The 24,053-nt window shown below is 42.9% G+C and overlaps 2 protein-coding genes across 2 annotated transcripts; both read right to left on the reverse strand.

The window, feature by feature from the left end:
• Nucleotides 1–496: 496 nt before the first annotated feature.
• LOC126769507 (chymotrypsin-2-like) lies at nucleotides 497–4,921 on the reverse strand. Its single transcript, XM_050488365.1, has 5 exons — nucleotides 4,859–4,921; nucleotides 4,119–4,344; nucleotides 3,333–3,567; nucleotides 832–1,005; nucleotides 497–643 (listed from the first exon to the last, which is right to left on the reverse strand). Exons 1-5 carry the CDS (start codon nucleotides 4,908–4,910, stop codon nucleotides 497–499), a joined length of 834 nt encoding a protein of 277 aa, XP_050344322.1. The 5' UTR covers nucleotides 4,911–4,921.
• Nucleotides 4,922–7,679: 2,758 nt separating this feature from the next.
• On the reverse strand, nucleotides 7,680–23,932 carry LOC126769773 (anaphase-promoting complex subunit 1). The gene is made up of 25 exons (XM_050488691.1): nucleotides 23,771–23,932; nucleotides 23,449–23,644; nucleotides 22,818–23,138; nucleotides 21,104–22,443; nucleotides 20,831–21,029; nucleotides 20,117–20,277; nucleotides 19,311–20,048; nucleotides 18,843–18,990; nucleotides 18,314–18,505; nucleotides 18,045–18,195; nucleotides 17,365–17,517; nucleotides 16,906–17,149; nucleotides 16,657–16,819; nucleotides 16,226–16,405; nucleotides 15,832–16,005; nucleotides 15,546–15,737; nucleotides 15,355–15,478; nucleotides 14,407–14,608; nucleotides 13,933–14,052; nucleotides 13,582–13,715; nucleotides 12,898–13,003; nucleotides 9,659–9,801; nucleotides 8,727–9,147; nucleotides 8,198–8,555; nucleotides 7,680–7,687 (listed from the first exon to the last, which is right to left on the reverse strand). Exons 1-25 carry the CDS (start codon nucleotides 23,792–23,794, stop codon nucleotides 7,680–7,682), a joined length of 6,192 nt encoding a protein of 2,063 aa, XP_050344648.1. The 5' UTR covers nucleotides 23,795–23,932.
• Between the last annotated feature and the right edge of the window lie 121 nt (nucleotides 23,933–24,053).

Here is a 24,053-nt window from a genome sequence, read left to right on the forward strand (position 1 = left end):
CGGTTGCTTACAAGCACGCAAGTGCTGTAGTTGGGTGGCACCAGTGGGCAGCGCTGCTGCGCTTATGACAGTGACAATATTAATTAATTTATTTATTTTTTATAAATTGGGAAGGCGGACAAGCATATGGGCTACCTGATGGTAAGTGGTCACCAACGCCTATAGACATTGGCATTGTAAGAAATGTTAACCATCGCTTACATCACCAATGCCCCACCAACCTTCGGAACTAAGATGTTATGTCCCTTGTGCCTGTAATTACACTGGCTCACTCACCCTTCAAACCGGAACACAACAATACCAAGTACTGCTGTTTCGCGGTAGAATATCTGATGAGTGGGTGGTACCTACCCAGACGAGCTTACACAAAGCTCTACCACCAGTAAAAAAGAAAGATGAGAATAATGTAATAAAAGCAATGTATAAAATAATATATTTATTATTATCGCATCTCGTATTCATTCTAGTTGTAAGAAAAACATGAATTTCGGTAAGTTTATCTGGTGTGCTGCTGAATCCAAGTGCGGTAGGCGCTGACACGTACGAACATGTCTGGAGCGCCGCGCGCACACGGCAGACCCCACGACACTACTCCGATTTGCTGTTTGCGGTCAACGCGCATCAGCGGACTGCCAGAGTCACCCTAAGGAAATGCGCGTATAAAATAATTTTATATATAAAAATACCACCACCAAGTACAGCTTCTGCTATTTGTATACAATAATTGAGTTTGAAAGTGATACAAGTGTGTAAAAAGTTTGAATATAAGTGATACAAGTGTGTAAAAAGTTTGAATATAAGTGATACAAGTGTGTAAAAAATATCACTTACGTTGCATGTTCCACGTCCGGTGGAGTGGAAGGTACAGATTTCGATGTGTGGTTCGACAGCTGGAGCTCTAATGTTAAGCTGCGCGGCGCGATTCCTAACTTCGGTAACGCAGCGGTTACCATCGATAACAGTGGCGGAGAGCTGCAGCAGGTTTTGGGACAGTGCACCACCAGTCTAAAATAAAATAATTTTTATTTAAAGAGTACAATACGAAATAATCAAATTTTATCATTATAAATTGTCCAGTCATAAAAACATTTAAATCAAAATTTGTGGAGAGGCCTAAAAAATAATTTGGCAATAAAGTATTATTTTTTCAATTTGAAAAGTGTCTTTTTGTCTACCTAGCTTTCTAAAAGTCTGTATTACGTGATAGGTTTAAAAAAACCAAAAACATGGCGCCGGGTCCGGACGGTGTTCCAGGGCGTATTCTATGCGACGCCTTAGAATACCTGGGTGCAAGGCTTCGGGAGCTGTTCGACGAACGTCTGAGATACGGGCAGTTCCCGAAGCCTTGGAAGCAGGGGAAATTGGTGCTGCTGCCGAAGGAGGGTCGACCACCGGGCTCCTCCTCGGCATACAGGCCGATAGTGCTGCTGAACGAGACGGGCAAGTTGTTTGAGAAGATTCTCGCAGCCCGTCTCGTTCAACACCTCGACGAGGTCGGTCCGGGTCTCTCAGAGGCTCAGTTCGGGTTCAAGGCAGGCCATTCGACTGTCGACGCCTTGAACACCCTGAAGACTCTGACAATGGAAGCGGTGGCCCAGGGGAAAGTGGTCCTGGCGGTGTCGCTAGACGTGGCAAATGCCTTTAACAGTCTCCCGTTCGAGACGATCAGGTAGGCACTCCAATACCATGGGGTGCCGAACTATCTGAGGAGGCTGTTGGAGGCGTATCTCCAGGACCGAGAGGTCATCTGGGCGGGGGGCGACGGCAAGTTGGTCCGGCGTCGGGTAGGCTGCGGCATTCCACAGGGGTAGGTTCTCGGCCCAATTTTGTGGAACGTCGGCTTTTTCGTCTTAAAAGTGATGGAGATTTGGGCAGCATTTCGTGCAACTCGGCCCGAAGCTCGTCAATGCCGCCGCCGCCTTAGGCCGCCTCCTACCCAACGTGGGAGGACCGGGATCGCTATGCCGGCGCCTCTATGCCGGTGTAGTGAGGTCGATGGCACTGTACAGTGCCCCGATATGGGTGGACGCACTCACCGCACAAAACCGGGCCCTCCTGCAGAAGCCGCAGAAGGTCATAGCGGTGAGGGCGATTAGGGGATATCGTACGGTAACCTGGACAGCGGCGACCCTCCTCGCGGGCGACCCGCCCTGGGAACTCCAGGTGGAGGTGCTCGCGGAGGTGTACCGCTTTCAGGCCGAGGCGAGGGAACGCGGCGACCGTCCAGGGTCGGCGGAGGTCGGGCGGATCAGGGCTCTAGCCCAGCAGGCCCTGATCACCCGATGGGAGGAGGACCTGGGATCCCCCACGGCGGGCGTGGCGACAGTGGAGGCGGTACGTCCCAACTTGAGTCGCTGGATCAAAAGAAAACGAGGCACGCTTTTGTTCAGGCTGACGCAGGTGCTTACCGGACATGGCTTTTTCGATAAGTATCTGCACGAGATAGCGCGGCGGGAGGTGTCACCCTCCTGCCACGAGTGTGGTGCGCCATTCGACACGGCACATCACACCCTGATGGAGTGTGCCGCGTGGGGGCCCCAAAGGCATTCCCTGGCGGCGGTTGTTGGAGGAGATCTCTCCTTGCCGAGCATCATCGACGCGATGCTCGGAAGTGAGGGGTGCTGGTCGGAGATGGTCTTCTTCTGCGATAGTGTGATGTCACAGACGGAGGCTGCGGAGCGGGCGCGGGAAGAAGATGCCGCTGCAGACCCGATTCGCCGGAAAAGACCGGGGAGAAGAAAAAGGCGCTATGCGCAACTTCTCCCCCCGCCACAATAGGCGCCGCCGGGACTAGGGGGGGTTCACAGTACCCTGGGAACCCTCCCTAGAGAATGGAGGCCCACATAGGCGGGTCGGCCGTCAGAGCGCCACGGTAGCATGCGAAAGCGATCCCGTGGCACTCCTCGTTAAGACGGAAAGGGTACCGCTGGTTTATTAGTGGGTGTTCCGATTTTCGGGGCGCACTCGGCGCCTTGGACACCGGCGAGTCCCACATACCCCCCCACTTTTTCCGTGGGGGAAACGCGTAATGCGTTTTTCCAGCGTTAAAAAAAGGCGAGCATTCTACCACTGAAATACCATTCTACCAATTTTTTTATATATATTTCAAATTCTACCAATGAAATATTCGCAAAGTGGCTGGCAGCGGATGGAAATTGAGAGCTGAGGATTGAGCTCAGTGGAGAGGCCTATGTCCAGCAGTGGACGACGAAGGGTTGATGATGATGATGACAATCTGACAATTAGAGTATGATGATGCAGGGAAGCTAAAGTATCGACGTTTGGCAATGTTACTATGGACAAAATCAGTACTTTTTTAATTAAATACTTACAACAATTCTACCCCATCCAGTAACTGAGGTTGCGACGCCAGCACCAACGAAATCGTAATTCAAAACAACAGGTTGAACTGTGTTTGAAAATACTATGTTTGAGGAGGTGACGAGGATACCAATGTCGTTCTTGATGTTGCTGTGCACGTAGTTGGGATGAGTGAAGTTACGAGCGAAGCTGTACTGAGTTCCACCGCTGTTCCAACGGCTGGTGCCGACGGTTCCTCGGAGCGAACTGCGTGATAAATTTCTTGTGTAAGATGATAAGCAAGATAAAAGAACTTGTAAGGTTTTTAGGGGTTCATAATAAAGGTATTTTTCAAGGTCCAATGCGATCTGAGATGAATCGCGCTTACCAAGATGATATTTATTCACTCATTATCGAAAGATAGATAATGTTCGTATTGTTTAGAAAACAGAAACGCTGGAAGGGCTTTCCATATAGCTTTTTGCATTAGAAATTTGGTATTGAAGATTGGTCACTAGATTGTTTTGTGACATTGTTAATATTTATTTATAAAGCTCTTCGTGCGAATAATTGGGTTGACTTAGTGCAGAGTTACAATATCGCATAATTCACGAGCACTTTACGAAGAATAGATTATTGTAATTTTACATTTTGAGATAGGTGTTTAAACATAGTTGAACAGCGTAAATGCTTGCTTAAATCTTTATGCATATTATAAAATAATACTATATTTACAAAAAAGACATGAACACTCAACTAGGAACTCTAGAATTAAGAACTTTATTTTGTTATTTTTTATATTATTGAATTGTTCGTACTTAATTAAACTTCCTCCGGAGAACACTGCTTGGATGCAGTGGGCAGCGGTCATGACGTGTCTATTGGTGATCACTGAGCCTCCGCAGACTAAACTTCTGACTATCACACCGGAACTAAGGCTCACCATGTAGGCCACATTACCAGCGACGGTCCCTCCGACGATACGGGCTTGCGCGTCAGTATGGTCGAAGAAAATGGACATGTCCTGCTCCTTAGCTGGAAATGCTAAAAGGTAGATTCACTTTTAAATAATAATCCCAAGGAATATTTTTGTATAATACGTAAACGTTTAAACTTCAGTTGGTGAAGTTAAAATTTTTTTTTTTTTATAGAATAGGAAAGTGGACGAGCATATGGGCCACCTGATGGTAAGTGGTCACCAAACGACCTTAGACATTGGCATTGTAAGAAATTTCAACCATCGCTTATAGCCAATGCGCCACCAACCTTGGGAACTAAGATTTTATGTCCCTTGTGCCTGTAATTACACTGGCTCACTCACCCTTCAAACCGGAACACAACAATATCAAGTATTGCTGTTTTGCGGTAGAATATCTGATGAGTGGGTGGTACCTGTGGTACCCAGACGAGCTTGCACAAAGCCCTACCACCAGTTTACGTGACTTGGATAAATGAATATATCACGTGCTTAATTTGTGTTTATAAATTATTTCGTGCGGAGTTAGAGATCCAAGATAGTTATTAATTATTACACAAAAAATAAAAGAAAATCTCTCACCATAGCTCCCAATAAGGAGTGTTACAAATAATAATCCAGCTTTGAACGACATGGTTTCGTCTCGTAATAACACAAAAAAAGATACTTGGACTTATATATAAGCGAATTTGATAATTAACTAATTATCTGAGATAATATTTATTAATCTGTGTGATTAAATCGCTTAATTACAACACATTATTTAGATTAACTTGCATTGCACTAATATAATTTATTATAATCCAAAATTGTTGTGATAGCTGATAAATGAAATAAAATATCTCATAATTATATTTAGTAAAAATATAAATATCCACTACATAAATTGGGCTCGTAATAACAAATCAATTGGAATCAACGCAAACAGAGTAATCAAAACAGTTTCATAAACATATGTTATATACGTAAGTAAAAATTATGTAAATGTCCCACTGCTGGGCTAAGGCCTCCTCTCCCTTTTTTAAGGAGAGTGTTTGGAGCTTATTCCACCACGCTGCTCCAATGCGAGTTGGTGGAATACACATCTGGCAGAATTTCGATGAAATTAGACACATGCAGGTTTCCTCACGATGTTTTCCTTTACCGATTTTATATACGACTATATATAAAAGTATATATTTAAAACGGTCGGACAATTTGAAAAATAATTGTAATTTCATATCTATTATTAATTTATAGCTACACGTTTATTTTTTTACATTTTAAATGATACATGTATGCACCAGGTTAAACACACTACACATTTTATCATAAGTAGGTAAGGTAAGATACGTATAATAATTGCTGCCTCGTTTGTCTAGGGGCTGGATATATGGGGCCGTGAATGCGTGAGAGGGGGACCTCACGTGTCCTGAGGAGGACGGCACGTAAAACAATTGGTCTTGAACTCCGTTCGTGATATATTACTGTCTCACTGCGGAGGACATATTATAGTGCATACACGTGTGCACACACGTCATGTGCAGTTTGTTCGTTTCCCTTGAAATTGGCTGCCATGGCCGAAATCGGTCAGGAGGATAATTATTTTAAAAAAATATAATTGAATCAATCATCGTCTCCAATACCAAGGTAGCAATATTATAGGTATAGGGTAGAGGTCGCCTCGCCTGGCGACACTCAAAACTGAAAATTATGGTGTTGTTACTAGCGCCCAAGCCGAAGGTTGCTAGTAAGATCATTATTAAGGATTAATGTCGATAACCAGTGCGCTCCTCTAACGTGCCATTACACCGAGATGGTAGACGTAGATCAACGAGGGATTAAAAATAGCTTAAAACAACAAAGCTTTGAGCAATGAAGGAACCTTAACAGAGTTGCTTAGGCAAACGAGATTCAATTCTGTAAGAGCTAGCAACAACTACATACATATACATTTGCAACAACAACTACATATAATTCAAATTCTCATTTAAATGCGATAAAATTTCTGTATCTATTACTGAAATTAATTACTCTAACTTAATTTTATAAAAAAAAACTATAATGTACTAATATATAACTCGTTACATTATATTTAACTTCTACTTGCTTTGAGTATATGATAAACCTTCATAAAACATGGCGCATCGGTAAGTCTAATTAGTACATGGGTAGTTTTAAGCGTTGATTTCCTTAAACCACGATTTGACTCCATCATGAAACCTTTTATAACAATCATTGAATCTCATGTCCTTACTGACATTATTAATATAAACTCTTTATCATGTCCTATCAATTATTATTCATGAGTTCCATTGACCAAGATCAAACCTCACTATCAAACAGACTTAGGCCTTTGTCCAGCCTGGGTAGGTACCGAACACTAATCACTTATTCTACCGCTAATGAGCATTGTGTTGTGTTCTGATTTAAAATGATGATCCAGTGTAGGCACAAGGGACATGACTACTTCCTTCCCAAATTTGGTGGTGATAATTTACCAACACGTGGCCCATTTGCAGCCTTGTTACTGTAAATTAAAAAACAAAATAGACTGGTTCAGTCAATACGAAATCGTATAAATCCGGCTCGAAGGACCGTTTACGTAATAATAAAATCTTAGGAAATAAAAAATAGCTTGGTTGAACAATTTAATTTTAATTTTTAAGCATTATAATCTCATACATAATATACTTTATATTTTCTTTGAATCAAACAGCAGGTGTGATAAATGAACGTAATTCTTATGTTTTTACAAAATGTATTTCAATATTTAACAATTAATATATTTGTAGATTGAATAGATAATGAAAAATGGGTGGCGTAAAATCCGTTGAAATTTCAGATGAGCAGCGACCAGGGATTTGAGCTTCGAGCTCTGTAGCTACTACCAACATGATGTTTAGTTAATTGACAATAATTCATGTTACAAGTGTATATTAACAACAATTTTGGTATAAATTTTTATATCTACTAGCTGTTAAACACAGTAATTATTTTTAAGCACATTTCCATTTTTATGTCCTACACCAAGCCCAGACTACCTTTACGTACCTTAATTTCATTACGATCGGTTATACATTCTCGATAAGTTAATAGATATAGAAAGACGTATTTATTTTCGCTTCTATTATATTAGGAATTGATTGACTTCAATGAAACATCTTATGCATAAACAAATTGGTATCAATGTACTCAGGGCCGGATTTTAGACCCCCCCCCCCCCACAACAGAGAATTCTTAAACGATTATTAGATTAAATTCTTTTATTACATTTTTTAAAATAATTTAGTTTATTTCGCATTAAATCGTCCTATTTAATTGGAAAATAATGGCGTCCACTTTTTTGCTTTGCTTTTTGATATCTAAACACGGCGCTGGATGTACTGTATGTCTGAGATCGAACCAGAAATCTACAAATATCTCAGAAAACTGGACAATATCTCCAACAACATTATTTTACAAAGATTACTAATATTCTTTAATAGTTTATACTTATAGAAAAAAAATATATCGAGTAGTCGTGTAAGGTATTGCAAATACTAGTATCTTAAAAATATTAACACGCCATTGGATAACATCTCAATTTAATAAGATACAGCTAAGTCGTCTCCCATCACAATTCACAAACGAGCACAAAACTACTAAACATTAATAAAAACCACATCGGCTCGCCCATCGCGGCCGTCAGTCACAGTCTAGACACCTCGGCGAATCTATCGTCCCGCTGTCGAAAACTCGAAACGGTCTACGGGTCCGGCTGGGCACAGAGATGCGGAGGCGGCTAGCACCAGTCGTGCACGCAGTCCCCGCGGCAGGTCGAGCGAGTGACGTACCCGCCGGCCCGGCCCGCGGATCACCGCAGCAGCGCCAGCGCCAGGGCGCGCGCGGCGGCGTCGAGCGGCGCGAGGGCGGCGGGCGGCGCGAGCGCGAGCGGCGGCGCGGCGGGCGCGGCGGCGGCGCGCAGCGCGGCGCGCGGCAGGCCGTGGCGCACGGCGAACGCGCTGAGCACGCGGCGCGTGGCGGCGTCGCACGCGGCGGCCGAGCGCCCGCTGGCCAGCCCGAGGTACTTGCGCAGGAAGGGCGCGATGCGCGCCTCCCAGCGGTCGAAGATGGCGGCGACGCGCTGCCGGACGGCGGACGTGAACTCGATCGAGATGAGCGGGTCGTTCTGCGCGTCGATCCCGTCTATCGTCATCTCGTTGGTGGTCCGCTCGTTGTGGCTGTCGATCAGCGACAGCAGCAGCCTTATTTGCCAGACGTGGTAGGAGGTCGGCTCGGTTTTCATCGTTTTGATTATCTGTAGGTAGATGTTATTTTTCTCAGATGAGTCAGCTGAATATTGAAACCTTTATTAATACTACAAATAATTAAACAAATGACACATTCACGTTATACTACTGCTACAGATCGATATAGAGGATAGTCGTGCGGGTGATAATATAAGTCACTCGCCCGAGCCCGTCCGTACCTTCATGAAGGTGGTCCAGATGGGCAGCGCGCACATGATGTCCTTGACGACGCACTCGTAGACCAGCATGGCGAGCCCCTGCAGGTACTCGCGCTCGTCCCGCGAGTACTTCCTGCACAGACACTGGCGCGGCAGCTGCGCGTCGCTCTTGACTCCCTTGCGCTTCCTGTGCAGCAGCAGGCAGTCGCCGCACAGCTCCGGGCCGTTCACGTTCTTGTTCAAATAGTGCTTCACGAAGTTCTTCACTTTCTCGTCGTTCGTGAACAGTTCTATATTCTCCGGCGTCACGGACCAGATGTTGGACTTGTCCAGGGTGAGAGTTTGAGCCAGAATTGTCAGAAAGCCGTCGGGGTCGTCGAGGTAAGAGAGGCAACCGGCGCGTTGCTTGATATCGACGCACCATGTATATTCTAGGAACGTTCTGAAATATTTTATTAAAATTTTAAAACAGTAATTTTTAGTCTGTGTTAGATATATACTTTAAAGACTAACTACATCAACGCTATATCTTTCCTTATACAACTAAAAGCTTCAATATATTATTTTTTTATAATATAGAAAGGTGGACGAGCAAATTGGCCACCTGATGGTAAATGGTCACCACCACCCAGAGACATTTAAAAAATTTAACCACTCCTTACATCGCCAATGCGCCATCAGCCTTGGGAACTAAGATATAAAATCCCTTGTGCTTGTACTATACTGGGTCACTAAACCTTCAAACCGGAACACAACAATACCATGATATAAACACATTTCAACTTTAAATAAATAACTAACAATTAGTCGTATTTGATATTTAACTGTCTCCTTCTTTCATATGTTAAATCAATGATGACAGAAAGAGAGATATCAGTGTTTAGCTAAAAGCTTGTGTATCCCCAATAAATGGCAGCATTTTTTTCGTTCATTATGGCAATATTATAACTTACTTTAGTTGATCCCAGTTTTGGTCTCTGTGGAAGGTGATAGGCCAATACCGTGGATCATTTATTTTGACCTCCCTTAGTGTATTCAGCTCTGGTATTATGCAGGGGGCTTTCATTTCTTTCACAACACCCTCGAGATCGATGACCTGAAATTTGCAATAAGTGTGTATTGATTTTCATGTCTAAAAGAAGATAGTGTTGAAGTTTTATTAATTTTTTATTCTCTGTTAGACATATGCGATATTACAAGAGATAAAAATTTTAACACTTAAAAACAAATTAAAATTAATATCATTATGTATACTAATAGATGGTGCTAACTGAATTGCACATATAAAATTATGTTTTGTCATATATATACATACACATACACACACATGTTAAGTTATTTAAGATGCTTTTATGTTCATATTTTAGGATCAATTAATTATTGGTAGCTATTGTCTATCTTGGTGGAAGAGCGTTATGAGTTGTAGTAGAGTAGTTGGTTATGCTTAATTGTTATCAATAAAACATTTTCTTTTCTATTATTGTATTAGCTAGACTGGCAAGAGAGAAACAACTAACATTCAATATTATTTACACTTGACAATTGCACAATTTGGCATTTTTATGTTTTCAACATCATGAAGTCATCATTTATCGAAGATAATTTGAAATAGGTATCTGGTTTGAATTCAATAAATTCAATATATTGCCGAACTTATTGTGTCCCATTGTTTTTGTATATTATTAAAAAGTTACAATTCTCAATTCATACCACTGGTAATAATATAAAGAAAAGATTAGAAATATCTGATTGAATTGTTTGATTAAGTGGAATTCACGAGTTGAATGTGTCGTTTATCATATATATCTGTTATTAAGTAATACATATATTGGGTTTTTTATTAATCAAAAAAAACACATCTTTATCACTTTATACGGATATGTTTAGAAAAATATTTACCGCAAATAATTTATAAGCTTTGTTAGCGGTTTCGTCTGCATAATTTATACAGCATAATATTTATTACATTTAAATTAATGATTCTGCAAGGTTTTGAAAAAAAAATATAATTCCTTGTCTATAATGGTCGAAATGTATTCATCGAATGTCATAGCAAATGTAAGCAAAAACTATATTTAATACAAATAAGTTATTCGTATTATTATTATTATTAAATGATTGATATATTAATTATGTGTGTGTATGTCGATAGTACAGATGGATTTACTTATATTAAGAAAATATCTTTACAATAACATTGTAGATTACACATTAAAATTAACGGTATCATTAATTAATTTTTACTGGTGGTAGGGCTTTGTGCAAGCTCGTTTGGGTAGGTACCACCTTAACATCAGATATTCTAGTGCAAAACAGCAGACTTGGTATTGATATGTTCCGGTTTGAAGGGTGAGTGAGCTAGTGAAATTACAGGCACAATGGACATAATATCTTAGTTCACTAGGTTGGTGGCGCATTGGCGATGTAAGCGATGGTTAAAATTTCTTACAATGTCTATGGGCGTTGGTGACCACTTACCATCAGGTGGCCCATATGCTCGTCCGTCGACCTATATTATAATAATAAAAAAATATATGTTGAGCTATGAATATAGGACGAATTTGTAAATTATGCATATTTTTTAAATAAATCAATTCCATTAGCAGAATATAAGTTAACACCCAAAGCAGCTCAATTTCAACAAACGATCAAACAATATTATTTTATTTTATAAAAAAAATATGTAATAAACATTATCGAGACAAGCAATCAAACATATAATAAGGATATATTAGTAACATACAATCTCGACTCGCGATAATTGTTCTAAGATAATTTTTATTCGATTACGTTAATCATAATCGTTTTTATAGGAGTGAAGCTATTGCCAATATCATTCAAATATTGATTGATAAAAATGTTTTATTTATTTATTTATTTGGTAAGCCAACAGTTAATAATATACGTATCTTATTATATTAAGTATTATATAACAAGTAACATATAATGATAATAAAAGAATGAATCTGTGTGTATGGGTGTGTGTGTGTGTTTTTTTTTATATTTAAAATATTTAATCTACATAGTCAGTTTTACAGTTCCTCGATATTGAAGTTTTAGTAAGATATACAGACAGTAATCGTCCCACAGCTGGGTTAAGGTCTCCTTACTTTTGAGGAGACGGATTTGAAGCACTACCCATTAATTACACTAACCATTTTTATTATATCGCTGGAAGAACGCATTTACGTGTTTCCCCCACACGGAGTGGGGGGTATGTGGGATTCACCGGCGCCTAGAACGTCCAGTGCACCAGAATACCCACTAAAATACCAGTGGTACCCTCACTTGCGACTCTTGCAAATTGCAAATTCAAAATCTAAATTCATCATATTCAAGTAGTTTACAAGTTCAATAAATTTATCTTTAATAGAGAACACAAACTGTTTTCTCAATTAAAATTAGAATGAATATTCAAGCTAATGGTCCTGTCTTTATCCTTTAAGACTTTTTTCATTACAAAATATAAAATGTATGTTAATATTACATTTTGTTTGTGGATTTATAATAGTAATAGCCTGTTAATGTCCCACTGCTGGGCTAAGGCCTCCTCTCCTTTTTGAGGAGAAGGTTTGGAGCTTATTCCACCACGCTGCTCCAATGCGGGTTGGTAAAATACATATATAATAATAATAATAATATCCTGGGACATTTTTCACACACGGCCATCTGATCCCAAATTAAGCTTGTACAAAGCTTGTGCTATGGACACCAGACAACTGATATATTACATATACTACTTTTTTTTTTGTAAATACATACTTATATAGATAATTACACCCAGACTCAGGACAAACATACATGTTCATGCACACAAATGTCTGTCCTGGGTGGGAATCGAACCCACAACCTTCGGCGTGAAAGGCAAGTGTTCTACCAACCACGCCAACCGGCTTAAATGGCAGAATTTCAATGAAATCAGACACATGCAGGTTCCCTCACGATGTTTTCCTTCACCGTCAAGCACGAGATGAATTATAAACACAAACTAAGCACATGGGTTTGAACTCACGATTATCGGTTAAGATTTACGCATTCTAACCACTCGGCTTCTCGGCTTGTTTTGGCTTGGATTTATAACGCGATACTTTTTTATAATTCCCGACGCTTCGCATCAGCTCTTGTCCACCCACGCCAGGTCTCTAGACCTTTTCTGCTGGATAATAAATAAGTAATAAAAAGCAAATCGTACTTGTATGTGAGCGTAGCAGAGCTTCCCCGTGTCGAGGTCTCGAGGCAGGATGAGGCGAGGCTCCACGGCCAGCACGTAAAGGTGTCGGAAGGCTTGCAGATGATATCTACAAAATAGTGATAGCTTTTAGCAAACAATACACAAGCGATATATTACGATATCCTTAATCTATATTAATATTATAAATGCGAAAGTAACGCAGGCTAAATTATTGAGCCATTGATAATATTGACATTGATTGATAAAGTTTGGTATGCTGCAAGCTTGAACACCAAAGATAGACATGCGTTTTTTTATACCAAATACCCGCCCTACTCCCCCTAACGCAGGCGAGCCTCGGGCGAATACTATTTTAATATAATAAAACGCAAGTGTATTTTGTTTGTTACGCTTTCAAATCTTAACTACTCAACTGGTTATCATGCATACACGTTGTGAGGTGTTATATAAAAAGACATAGGGGACCTACCAACTCCTTTATTGGCCAGACCCGGGATTTTAATCTCGGGCTCTTGAATCTTTGGCCAGTAATATTAAATACATAATACTACATCATAATACGGAAACCGTACCCGGTAGTTAGATAGTTGCCTGTGATCTTCTTGAGAGCGATTCGCCGGTTCTATTGTTTTCTATTCACACGTAAAATACTGTCAAATTTAGTATTAAACATAAATAGCTCACCTGTTGTCTTCACTGTGCGTGGGGAACTTGGGGAAGAAAGCAGTGATCAACGCGGCCACAGCCTCGGGGGAGCTGGATAGCGTGCAGCGACCGCCGCCCAGGAACAGCAGCCCGATGGTGTTGTGGACCGCCATCTGGAGCAGCAACGCAGACAACAATGATTATATGAGCATTAGTCGTAACAATAGAACGAGTAAAACTTTTAATGGAGTCATGGCAGTGTATGTATGTGTATGTCTGTGTGTGTGTATTTGCACGTGCGTGCGTATGTTCGTGCGTGGGTGTGGACGTGTGTGTATTTGTTTGTACGAGCGCGCGTGCGTGTGTGCGCAGAGGGGTGTGCGCGTGTACCTGCGCGCCGTGCGTGAGCGGCGCGGGCGCGGGCGGCGCGGCGCGCGGCGCGACGGGCACGCGCGCGCGCAGGCGGCGGCACACGCGCAGCACGCCGATGTCGCCGCGACCAGACATTATCTGCAGACGTAACCACGACCGACTCAGTCAGGGGACTTGCAAGATCGATTCGAATGATTATCAACGAGCGTCACACCGTCATAACGAGTAAAGTCAGCGGCAGCCGGTAAGGACTTTCACACTTTCAGCCCTAGTGTAAATGTAGAGACAAACTGTATTTTTCATTCACGCTATGCGTAAGCTAAGCGGCTAACTGACGAGAAGATCTGCTAAGTGATCGATCAATGTCCGCCGACAGCCCGTGGCCGCCTGATCGATTGTTTAATTCGTATATTTTGATATGAGACGCGTCAGCTTCAATCTACATGCAACGATCAAATCGTGAACGAGGGCGGAGCAGTATGCGGCGGTCACCATCCCGGCGGCCAGCAGACACACGCAGGTGCAGGCCTCGAGCGTGGAGCCGCCCGCCAGGTCTGCGAGCGGGCGCGCGGCGAGGCGCAGGAACAGCGCCGTGTAGTGCAGCGCCGCGTCGCGCGCCGCCTCGCAGCCCGAGCCCGCGAAGCGCAGCCCCAGCGCGAAGCACGCGCCCGCGATTATGTTGCAGTACGCCTGGCTGCGGACACGGATGCGGGGGTTTTAATTCTATGCTCGAGATTCATTATACAATATATAAAATTGACAAGCCCGTTTGTTGTATGCTCTCGTTAAAAAAATATATGATATGGATTCATATGAGATTTCGTATGATGTAAAAATTACTTTGTACTAAAAGTTAGTTTTAAATTAAAATTAAACTAAAAATTATATTATTAATAATTATGATGTAAACATTATTGGTTTAATTTAAAACGGTATCGAAAATTATAATATAAGTACGTCTTGCTGCACTTTTCGGAGATCGTAAAAAGCGCAGTGAATTATATAATAATAATAATAATAATGTCCTCCAGACCGATTTCGGCCACGGCGGCCAATCTCAAGAGAGATTAGCCAACTACGCAGGAGATATTATAGTGCACAAGTGTGTGCGCAAACACAGGTGCACTCTCTATTCCTTAACTCTCATAATCCGATGGGACGACAATCCGACACGACCGGAGAGTTCAGGCGCAGGGCCAACGACTTTACGTGCTTTCCGAGGCACACTTCCAACTTCTAGACTCCGGGCTGCTACTGACAATTTTCTCACAGAAAAATCCAATAACTTTTTATTGGCCCGACCTGGGAATTAAACCCAGGACCTCAGGGTCTGCGGCCTTATATGAAGCCACTAGACCAACGAGGCAGTCAATTATATAATATTCCGAAACAAAGTAAATTCCGAAATAAAATAAATGTTAATGGATTTATATGCCCTACTTCATAGCCTCATAGTCGATGTTGTCTTCCGTCGGTTTCACGAAGCAGTACGGCTTGATAGTGGACGGCACCTGGCTCTCCACCCACTCCTCGCTCGCCTCGATGTCGTCCCACATCACCAACCCTGCGCACAGAGGCGGGCGTAAGTCGGGGCGGCGCGTGCGTGCGGGTGTGAGTGCGCGCGCACGCACCGCGGGCGATGACGCGCAGCATGAGCAGGTCGGGGCGCACGAAGTCCAGCAGGTACGCGGTGCGCGGCGGCGCCAGCCACGCGGCCACGGCGGCGCTGCGCGAGCGCAGGAACAGCAGGCCCAGCGCCAGCGTGGCGCCCGGCGACGTCACGTCCAGGTTCAGCGAGCCGCCCTTGCGCTCCTTGCACGTCCCTGGCGGAACCGATAATTCATTATTATGTTGTCTGTGAGTTCCAAATTTCGCACAACGGTGAATTAGAATGGAAACCCGGTGGGTCAGACTCACCGTTGGGCTTGCTGTCACCCCCCAGCATGTAGGTGCGCAGGCGCGGCGCGATGTGCGCCAGGTGCGGTGCGGAGCCCCCGCTGCGCAGACACACGAAGCCGAGCGCCAGCCCCGCCGCCAGCGCGTACCCTTCGCGCTCCACGCAGTTCTCCAACTCCGGGCCCGGAGGCTTGCCTGTGTTTTTGTTTAAGTTTGAGTAGAAACAGGTTTCCCTAATTTGAAGAAAATACTTATATATTATGTAAATAAACCATAAAGCACTCTGTCTGTTGGTAAAATTGAATGAAAGTCCACACAGTTAATTCTTTTATTAGTGCATTCAAATATTAGAAACAGACGACGCGAAGGTAGATGTACATATGAATGTACCATAATCGTGTCAGAGTGTACGCACCGATCTCGTTGAGTAGCACCTGCGCGTAGTGCGCGTGGGCGGTGCCGCGGTAGAGCAGCCCCACGCCCAGTAACGCCGCCACGAGGATGCCTTGCTGGATGTCAAGCTCGATGGAGGTGGTCGGCAGCAACGGCTCTAAGTGTATGCTCATCATCTTCGTGGCTTGCACATCCATCGTGCCTATGAGGAACGACGACATCGTGTTGTTATTGTTTATTTTATTGTCGTTGGAAAGCAGACGACAAATGGACTATCAGATTGAAGTGGTCACCAGAGACCATAAACTTAGGCACTGTAAAAAATTATATAATATTTTTTACTCTGACAGCCTTTGAGTTCTAAGATGTCTCTTGTGCCTATGAAACTATACTCACTCTCTTTTCAACAACCCCACAAAGTTTCAAACAAAACTATCATAAATTTTGGCTCACCTCTATAGGTGGCGGCCAAGCCCAGCAACAGTCCGATGCTGATCATCTCGTGGCATTTCACCAAGTACTCGTACATATTCATGAAGGGCATGTCTCGGAGGTGTCCGTTGAGGCCCAGCGCGAGGAGGAAGCCGGCGTGCTCCGCGGACATGTCCTGAGTTCCCTGGGGACGGGAGCGTAACGACTGGCATGAGTGAGTCGTTGTCACCATAAAGTCGAGCGTATTAATCTGGGACGGCTCGGGCTCACCCGGGGCTTGTTGTAGATGATCCAGCTGGAGTGGATGCTGGCGCCGGTGACGGGCACGAGCGCCAGCCCGGCGGCGGCCCCGTTGTGGAAGCTCGGCCACAGCAGGCAGTGCGGGGGGGTGTCGCCGCCGCCCAGCGCCACGGCCGAGCAGCGCGGGGGCGGGCCGCGCCCCGACACGCACAGGCGGGGCGGCGCCAGCGGCACCGTGGGCCGCACGGGCAGGCTGCGCAGCGACAGCATGCCTCTGGGGAACCAGCCATATCGTCAATATGGAGTATATTATAAAAATACTGGATGTCAATTTTTTTGCTTCTAAGTCTCTAAGGTATGTGTTCAGACGTCCCATCGTGGCTTCAAAAGGACTCGACTGCAATACATTGATATGTACACCCGAGCTATTAGGATGTTAAATATTAGAACGTTACGAGTACAAATTGACCAAAAAAATATAATTGATACCTCGCCACGGGTAACGCCATAGTCCTGGTGCTGATGGCGTACAAGTGTTTCTCTTGCTCCTCGATGAAGTCGTGATCAGAAACCTCGGGTCGCTGTGTGAGGTTGATTGTCACCGGGATTGAGGATTGGAGTAAGTTGAATACTTCCGTCATCCTGAAAAAGTTGACAAATCATTTTTTTTTATAGAATAGGAAGGCGGACGAGTCTATGGGCCACCTGATGGTAAGTGGTCACCAACGCCTATAGACATTGGCATGTAAGAAATGTTAACCATCGCTTACATCACCAATGCGCCACCAACCTTGGAAACTAAGATGTTATGTCTCTTGTGTCTGTAATTACACTGGCTCAACCCTTCAAACCGGAACACAACAAAGCCGGAAGACAACAATACCAAGTACTGTTGTTTTGCGGTAGAATATGTGATGAGTGTGTGGTACCTACCCAGACGAGCTTGCACAAAGCCTACACTTACACTTAATTGATCGTTGCAGTATTTATTAGTAGTATTCACGTTTCAGTAGTATTTAGTATACTCAGTAGCGAATATCTAGACAGCGTGATTCAGGAATATGTCAGATTCAATCAACGCCATCTATCGCTACTGAGTAGTAATATACGCCATTATACAGTACTGATTACGGCACTATTATTTTTTCGATTGTTTTATTTAAAAATACCTGTGGTCTTTCGGATACAGTAAGTTCAAGAGCTTGGTGTTTAGGTGCTCCATGCCAGTGTTTTCTTCTTCGTTCTTGGGTGCGGTTTCCATCGACATTTGCGACAGCTGAGTGTATGCCGTGTCCTTCTCTAATACTTCCAGGGCCAATGCTGTGGGAAAAGGACCGAGATGTTTCTCTTATTACCTTATAATATATTTTCTTGTATAATATATAATATACTATATATACATACTGATAAGACAAAAATAAAACGAATTGTTACTTACATTCCATATATTCATCAGTAGATTTGATAGTATCCGCTATCTCCGCTTGCAACGCGAGGTCCTCCCTCATGACCAAGTTGTAAGCCTCTCCGGGCCAGTCCGCCGGTGGGTCGCTCTTACATCGACTGAATATGGTCACCAGCAGAAGTGCTATCGCTGGTGGCATATTGTCTATGTCTCGAGGCGTAATGCCTGAAAAGATTATAAATATAACTCACTTTTGGAATAATACACTAGAATATTGAATTTGAAAGATGTTGTACAATTATTTTATTTAGATTCTTTAATTTTCTAAGGACAAACGTAATAAGACATTTTAGTGTATACAAATGGGTGCGCAAGCGCAAGGGCACTCTCTACCCCCTCATTCTTATAAACCGCTGGGACGGCAGGTCCGAGGCAAACGCAACGAATTCAGGCGGAGGACCAACGGCTTTACGTGCTTCTCGAGGCACGGGAGGATGTTATGTATGGACGTCAGTGGAGCCCCACGAGGCAGTCGCGCCGGTGTCACGCGAGCGGCGCTCACCGCGGTCGCGCGCGCGCAGCACGGCGGCGGCGGGCGCGGCGGGCGCGGCGGGCTCGCGCGCGCGCGGCGTGCTGCTCGCGCCCACGGCCTCGCGCGCGCTCAGCGCCTGCACGCCCGCACTCGCGCCGTACCCCGCCGCCGACAGGATCTGCTCGACAGGTGATGGATCACTTATAATCGCTCGGCGTTTGTCCCTATCTTATTCAGCAGGGCATCTTATTTATAGGGTCAGCAAGACTGCATCGAATGCTAATGCTGGCGAGTGTCACTCCGCCGCCGTGTCGATTACTATTAGATCGATATGGTCGAGAAAATAAAGTTGAATGGACTGTATGAGATATGACGATAAATGGACCAAGAGTTAATTTAACGGATTTACCGAATGAATTTTATTTTAATTCAGTACAGTTTGTGATGAAAATCTTATTTGCATAGATTGACCGATTGCATACAAAATTTGCCACTGACCTCGATTATATCCCTGGACATATTATTCACGTCCGGCATGAACGGATAGTATCCGACGTCCAGCTCTTTTAACATCGAATCTATATAATGAAATACATTGGGTGGCTCGGTATTGAAATAGTTCGGCTGGGTCAGTTTCTTCAGAACCGCCTCCGACATCTGCGATTCGTTCTGATCGTATTCGTAGTTATATTCCGTTGGAAAATCTAACCAGTAGTGGTTGACGTACCCGTCCAAGCACAGATCTTTCGATATTTGGTAAAGAAAAGCTGACAGGGGACCCAAGTCGCTCGCTAGGAGCGTGTTCAATTTAATATCTTCATACGCCAAATGGAAAGCGTAGAAAACTTGCACCGTGTATGGAAAAAGTAGGGAGTTCGTGTTGAACTGTGTAGGTTTTTCATTTTCCTCGTCTCGTTTTTTATTCGAACGAGAATGTCTAGTTTCCGCTTGAATTTGGTGCAAATTGAGCACGCTGGCGAGGGAACTTCCCATCGTTTTGTGCATTTTTGAATTGAGCATGTACTCCCAATCGTCCTGCGTTCCGTCGCTCGAAGTGCGCTGCTTCTTCGTGACTACCTCGACGTGCTCCTCGTCACTCTGTCGGCTCTGAGAGAGCCTCTCCACATCGTAGCCGATCAGAGACAAAAGGAGATTCGAAAACATGACCCACTCCTGCTCGGGCGTCAGATCTTGCGTGCCCGGGGCGTTTCGTACGCCGTACCATTTTATGATGACCTGGAAATTCGAAACGTTACTCATGACCGATACTTCGGCGCACGCAGGCGGAGGGGCGGCGCGGGTACCTGCATGGTGACGTCGGCGGGCAGCGCGTGCGCGAGCGCGGCGCAGCAGCGCGCCACGAGCGGGCTGCAGGCGCGCTCGGGCAGCGCGATGCGGTACAGCTGCCCCGCCTCCGACCACACGCTCACGCGCGCGCCCGCCGCGTCGCACAGGCGCCGCACGCCTGCAACAGTAGCAGTACTTGGTGTTGTTGCGTTCCGGTTTGAAGGGTGAGTGAGCCAGTGTAATTACAGGCATAAGGGACATAGCATCTTAGTTCTCAAGGTTGGTGGCGCATTGGTGATGTAAGCGATGGTTAACATTTCTTACAATGCCAATGTCTATGGGCGTCGGTGACCACTTACCATCAGGTGGCCCATATGCTCGCCCGCCTTCCTATTCTGTAAAAAAAAACACGCGCCGCACTCGACAACCTTTCTCGGGAGTATACTACAGTAAAGTTGCGATAATCGATTCGTCGTTTCAATAAAATAGCTTCCTGTACTACAGTAGTAAAAGTTTGCAACAAAATTGACAGTTTTTTTTGTCGCTTGTATATACAGACGGAATATTATTAATATGCAAACTCGCTGCCAGCTTTATTGTAAAAATTTTTTTACAATTGCCTAATTATTTCATAACATAATAATAAATATAATTTTACGCCAATTTAAGAAAGTCAATAGTCGTTTTTTCGTCCATAAATTCCTAAACTTTATCGATGGTATAAATCTTACCCAAGTTTTCCTTCTGCTGTAATCTCAATGCCGACGAATGCGGCACAGGCGATAGAAGATGCAATGCGGAATCGTCAAACGTATTCGTTTCGCATCGAGTCGGCAACAGGCTGCTGCGCCTCGGAAACGGTGACTGGAACGTATTTCGCTTGGTGTACGGAGAGTCGATCAATCGCGCCAAAATACCACCCACATGTACCTGAAATATGTATAATCACACAAAAAGTACAGACGTGTTGAAAGGTGAAATCAGAAATCGTGTACACGTCATACTTTGCCAACGAAACTGTTTCCCGACTGTAAAATAATATTTCCGGTCTCGTCGATCAACGCGATCATTTTCAAATGCTCCAAAACGACGGCATCTTTCGCCAAAATCGAAGATATCGACCCGACGATTATATTCGTCTTACACAATTGTCCGTGCGAATGAGATTTCTGTAACCTAACAATTTGCAGTCTCGTCACTCCAGTGACTTTTACCATAAAACACAAGTAGTTATGCCCAACTAGATCAGTGTGCAAGAAAGCTTTTATATCATTTGGACTTTCGACTGGATCTCGTCTGATTACTTGACTGTCTGTCCAAATGTGGTCTAAGCAAATGTCCGGGTATAGAGGCAAAGATGGCGGAGTCTGGGTTAAGGTGTTGCCCATCATGGACGTAGAGCTAGCTTGGCCAATAGACGCATGTGGCGACAAGCCTTGTTGATGAAAAACGTTGGCCATTGGACTATTTTGCCTTGATCGGGAAGGCGTAGACGGGCCTTTCTTAGAATGAAATGGACTTCCTCCCGTCCAGCTTGTAGTGTTCCGCATGCTGTGCATGGGACTCCCAACAAAATCACAAGATTGGCTAAAAGCGGTCGACGCATTCATATTCGGACACATAGTTAAACATTCCTCTCGAACAGCCTTACGGATCTTCCATAAGGAGTGCGTTTGTAATTTCCAATCATATAAAAGTATTATACTTGGATGCGTGCTGACAAAAATTATTTGTAAATCCCCATCGTTATAGTATTGTAAGCCTTGAGCTGATGACTTCATTAGAATGGGTGTGACTTCATCCAGAGGATGTGATAGAGAGAAGCAAGTTGGCAAAGGATAATCTTGGTCGTAGCCAGAGATGGACTCGGCTCTCAATCTAGCGCTCATATTGAAGGGAAATGTCCGGGATTTAGAAAATGAGCTATTATGAGATTCATTTAACTTTAGAAAAGATGTAGGCAACACGGAATTATGTAAAACTGGTGTCGCATCTTTCTCTAACAGAACACCGTATTTCATCGGCCATATTTTTTTAACTTGAAACGGTATGCTTGTTATATATTCCCTGCCATCGATGGCATACACTCTCATACATTTACTATCTATAAGAACTATAGATGGCATGATTTTTTTCTTAATATGTTCCGTCGTGTCTTCAATTTTGATGTTCTTTTTCACGTCACCAATTTGAGAGTTCAATGCATCGATTAACATGGTGTTGTTGATGTCGATGTGAAAGTCAGCGAAGGCAGCATGTTTGATAGGATTTTCGATTGTGTAACAAGCTATTGTTTCACGGTGTTCTGGTCCCGATAATTTCTTAGCTGGTGTCGAGATCAAACCTGTTAAATAATTAAAAATAAGATAACAATTAGATATGTGCATTATATGAGCAAAACCTATTGGGTAAATTATATGGTATGGTAGTGGGGAATTTTTTAAATAATTTTGTAGAAATTATCAAAACTAATAATGTGCTAATATATCTAAGCACAAATTAAGGTTTACACATAAATACTACACATTGTTGAATTAAACTACATATGATACCATTGGACAGACAATATTATGATAAAAGTATTCTATTCTACTCCAGTTTTAAGATTACAATAAAAAAAATCATATTAATTAATCCTGTCAAAATACTTAACTAGATTAATAAATACTTTTTAATGTAGTTCTAAATCAAATTGTTTAAATACATATAAAAACTTACCTTTGGACCAAACAGCTGTGCATCCTTTCACATACAATTCCTCTTCATAAAAGCAATCAGTTTTTGGGTTTAACGGCCTTTTTCGGGGTCGTTTATTTTGAGAACAATGTAAATTGAATTTTTTCGACAAATTACTAGAACTATTTGCACTGCCACCTCTAGACGTACCAGCAGAGGCTATATCGTCTTTTCTCAAGCCACTCAGAAGCTCTGACTTTATTGAAATATTGAAGTCATTCTTTATACGACTTGGTGGTCGAAATGAATCTAAGTAATCGAATCTCTGTTCTTTCTGTGTGTCGTCTGTGTCATCTGTTTCATCTGAAATTTAATATATGATATATGTTAAATAAGAAGTGAATTCTTACACCAAAATGGATGAAAACTAGCTAACCTAGAGTGTATCAATACATAATGACTACCTCCTGGACAGCAATAGTTTAATTTAACGTATATAGTATTAACCTAGCATACCAGCATGACTATATTTTAAAAATTTGGATGACGTAAAAATTAATAACCCAGAAACCAAACTCAGTACTTTTAATTATTTAACACATTAAAATAAAAAAAGATAAGACAAGATGAAACGCAGTATTAAACCTTTATGTGAGTACAAATGTCTACTTGCCATCAACTCTGTAGAACACTTCTCGGATACACCACCACTCTTGTTCCTCCTTAGACTCTAAAATACTTTCATCTTTAATTCCGAAGTTGGTCAATTTGTATAGCAGAGAGTTTTCAGATAACGACACATTGTGTCCTTTGCTATATATCTGACAGGGATGCTTAGCTATTACTGTCCTGCCGTGTGGAACAAACTCCTAAAAATACATGTGATAGGTAAGTAAGTAACTTTTCAAAGCGAATTACAACGAAACTTTAAAGAAAAACGTCTATTAAACAGACTCAGAATAGAGTAAACAAAAATAATGTTTAAGCACTGTTACCAGAGGTTCAGAAGCCGCAATCATTGTTTTGTCATCCAGATTTGAAATAATATAATTTTGGTACTTGCACGTGAGCGAAAAATCTTTGAAAATAAGTTATACTTGTATTTAATTCGTTAGCAAATCACTTTAAAATGCATCGAAATACCGATGCCGATCATGTAAACGACAATTACTGTCAGTGTGACGTTGAGTGTTGAAAATTGACATTGATTATTTTAGTCAGGTTTGACATTAATTCAGTCGTTCATTAACTATATATATATATGTTATTTTTTTTATA

The sequence above is a fragment of the Nymphalis io genome, chromosome 7 (assembly GCF_905147045.1).
Source record: "Nymphalis io chromosome 7, ilAglIoxx1.1, whole genome shotgun sequence".
NCBI classification, from domain to species: domain Eukaryota; kingdom Metazoa; phylum Arthropoda; class Insecta; order Lepidoptera; family Nymphalidae; genus Nymphalis; species Nymphalis io.

Coding starts and splice junctions, on each gene's coding strand:
- LOC126769773 (XM_050488691.1), bottom strand. CDS start 23,794: ATGATTGCGGCTTCTGAACCTCTG. Junction 16,006..16,225: donor GGTGCTACTCAACGAGATCG/GTGCGTACACTC, acceptor ACAAAAACACAG/GCAAGCCTCCGGGCCCGGAG. Junction 15,738..15,831: donor GGGTGACAGCAAGCCCAACG/GTGAGTCTGACC, acceptor CGGTTCCGCCAG/GGACGTGCAAGGAGCGCAAG.
- LOC126769507 (XM_050488365.1), bottom strand. CDS start 4,910: ATGTCGTTCAAAGCTGGATTATTATTTGTAACACTCCTTATTGGGAGC. Junction 3,568..4,118: donor TCCGGAGGAAGTTTAATTAA/GTACGAACAATT, acceptor TTTATCACGCAG/TTCGCTCCGAGGAACCGTCG. Junction 644..831: donor CCGGACGTGGAACATGCAAC/GTAAGTGATATT, acceptor GCATTTCCTTAG/GGTGACTCTGGCAGTCCGCT.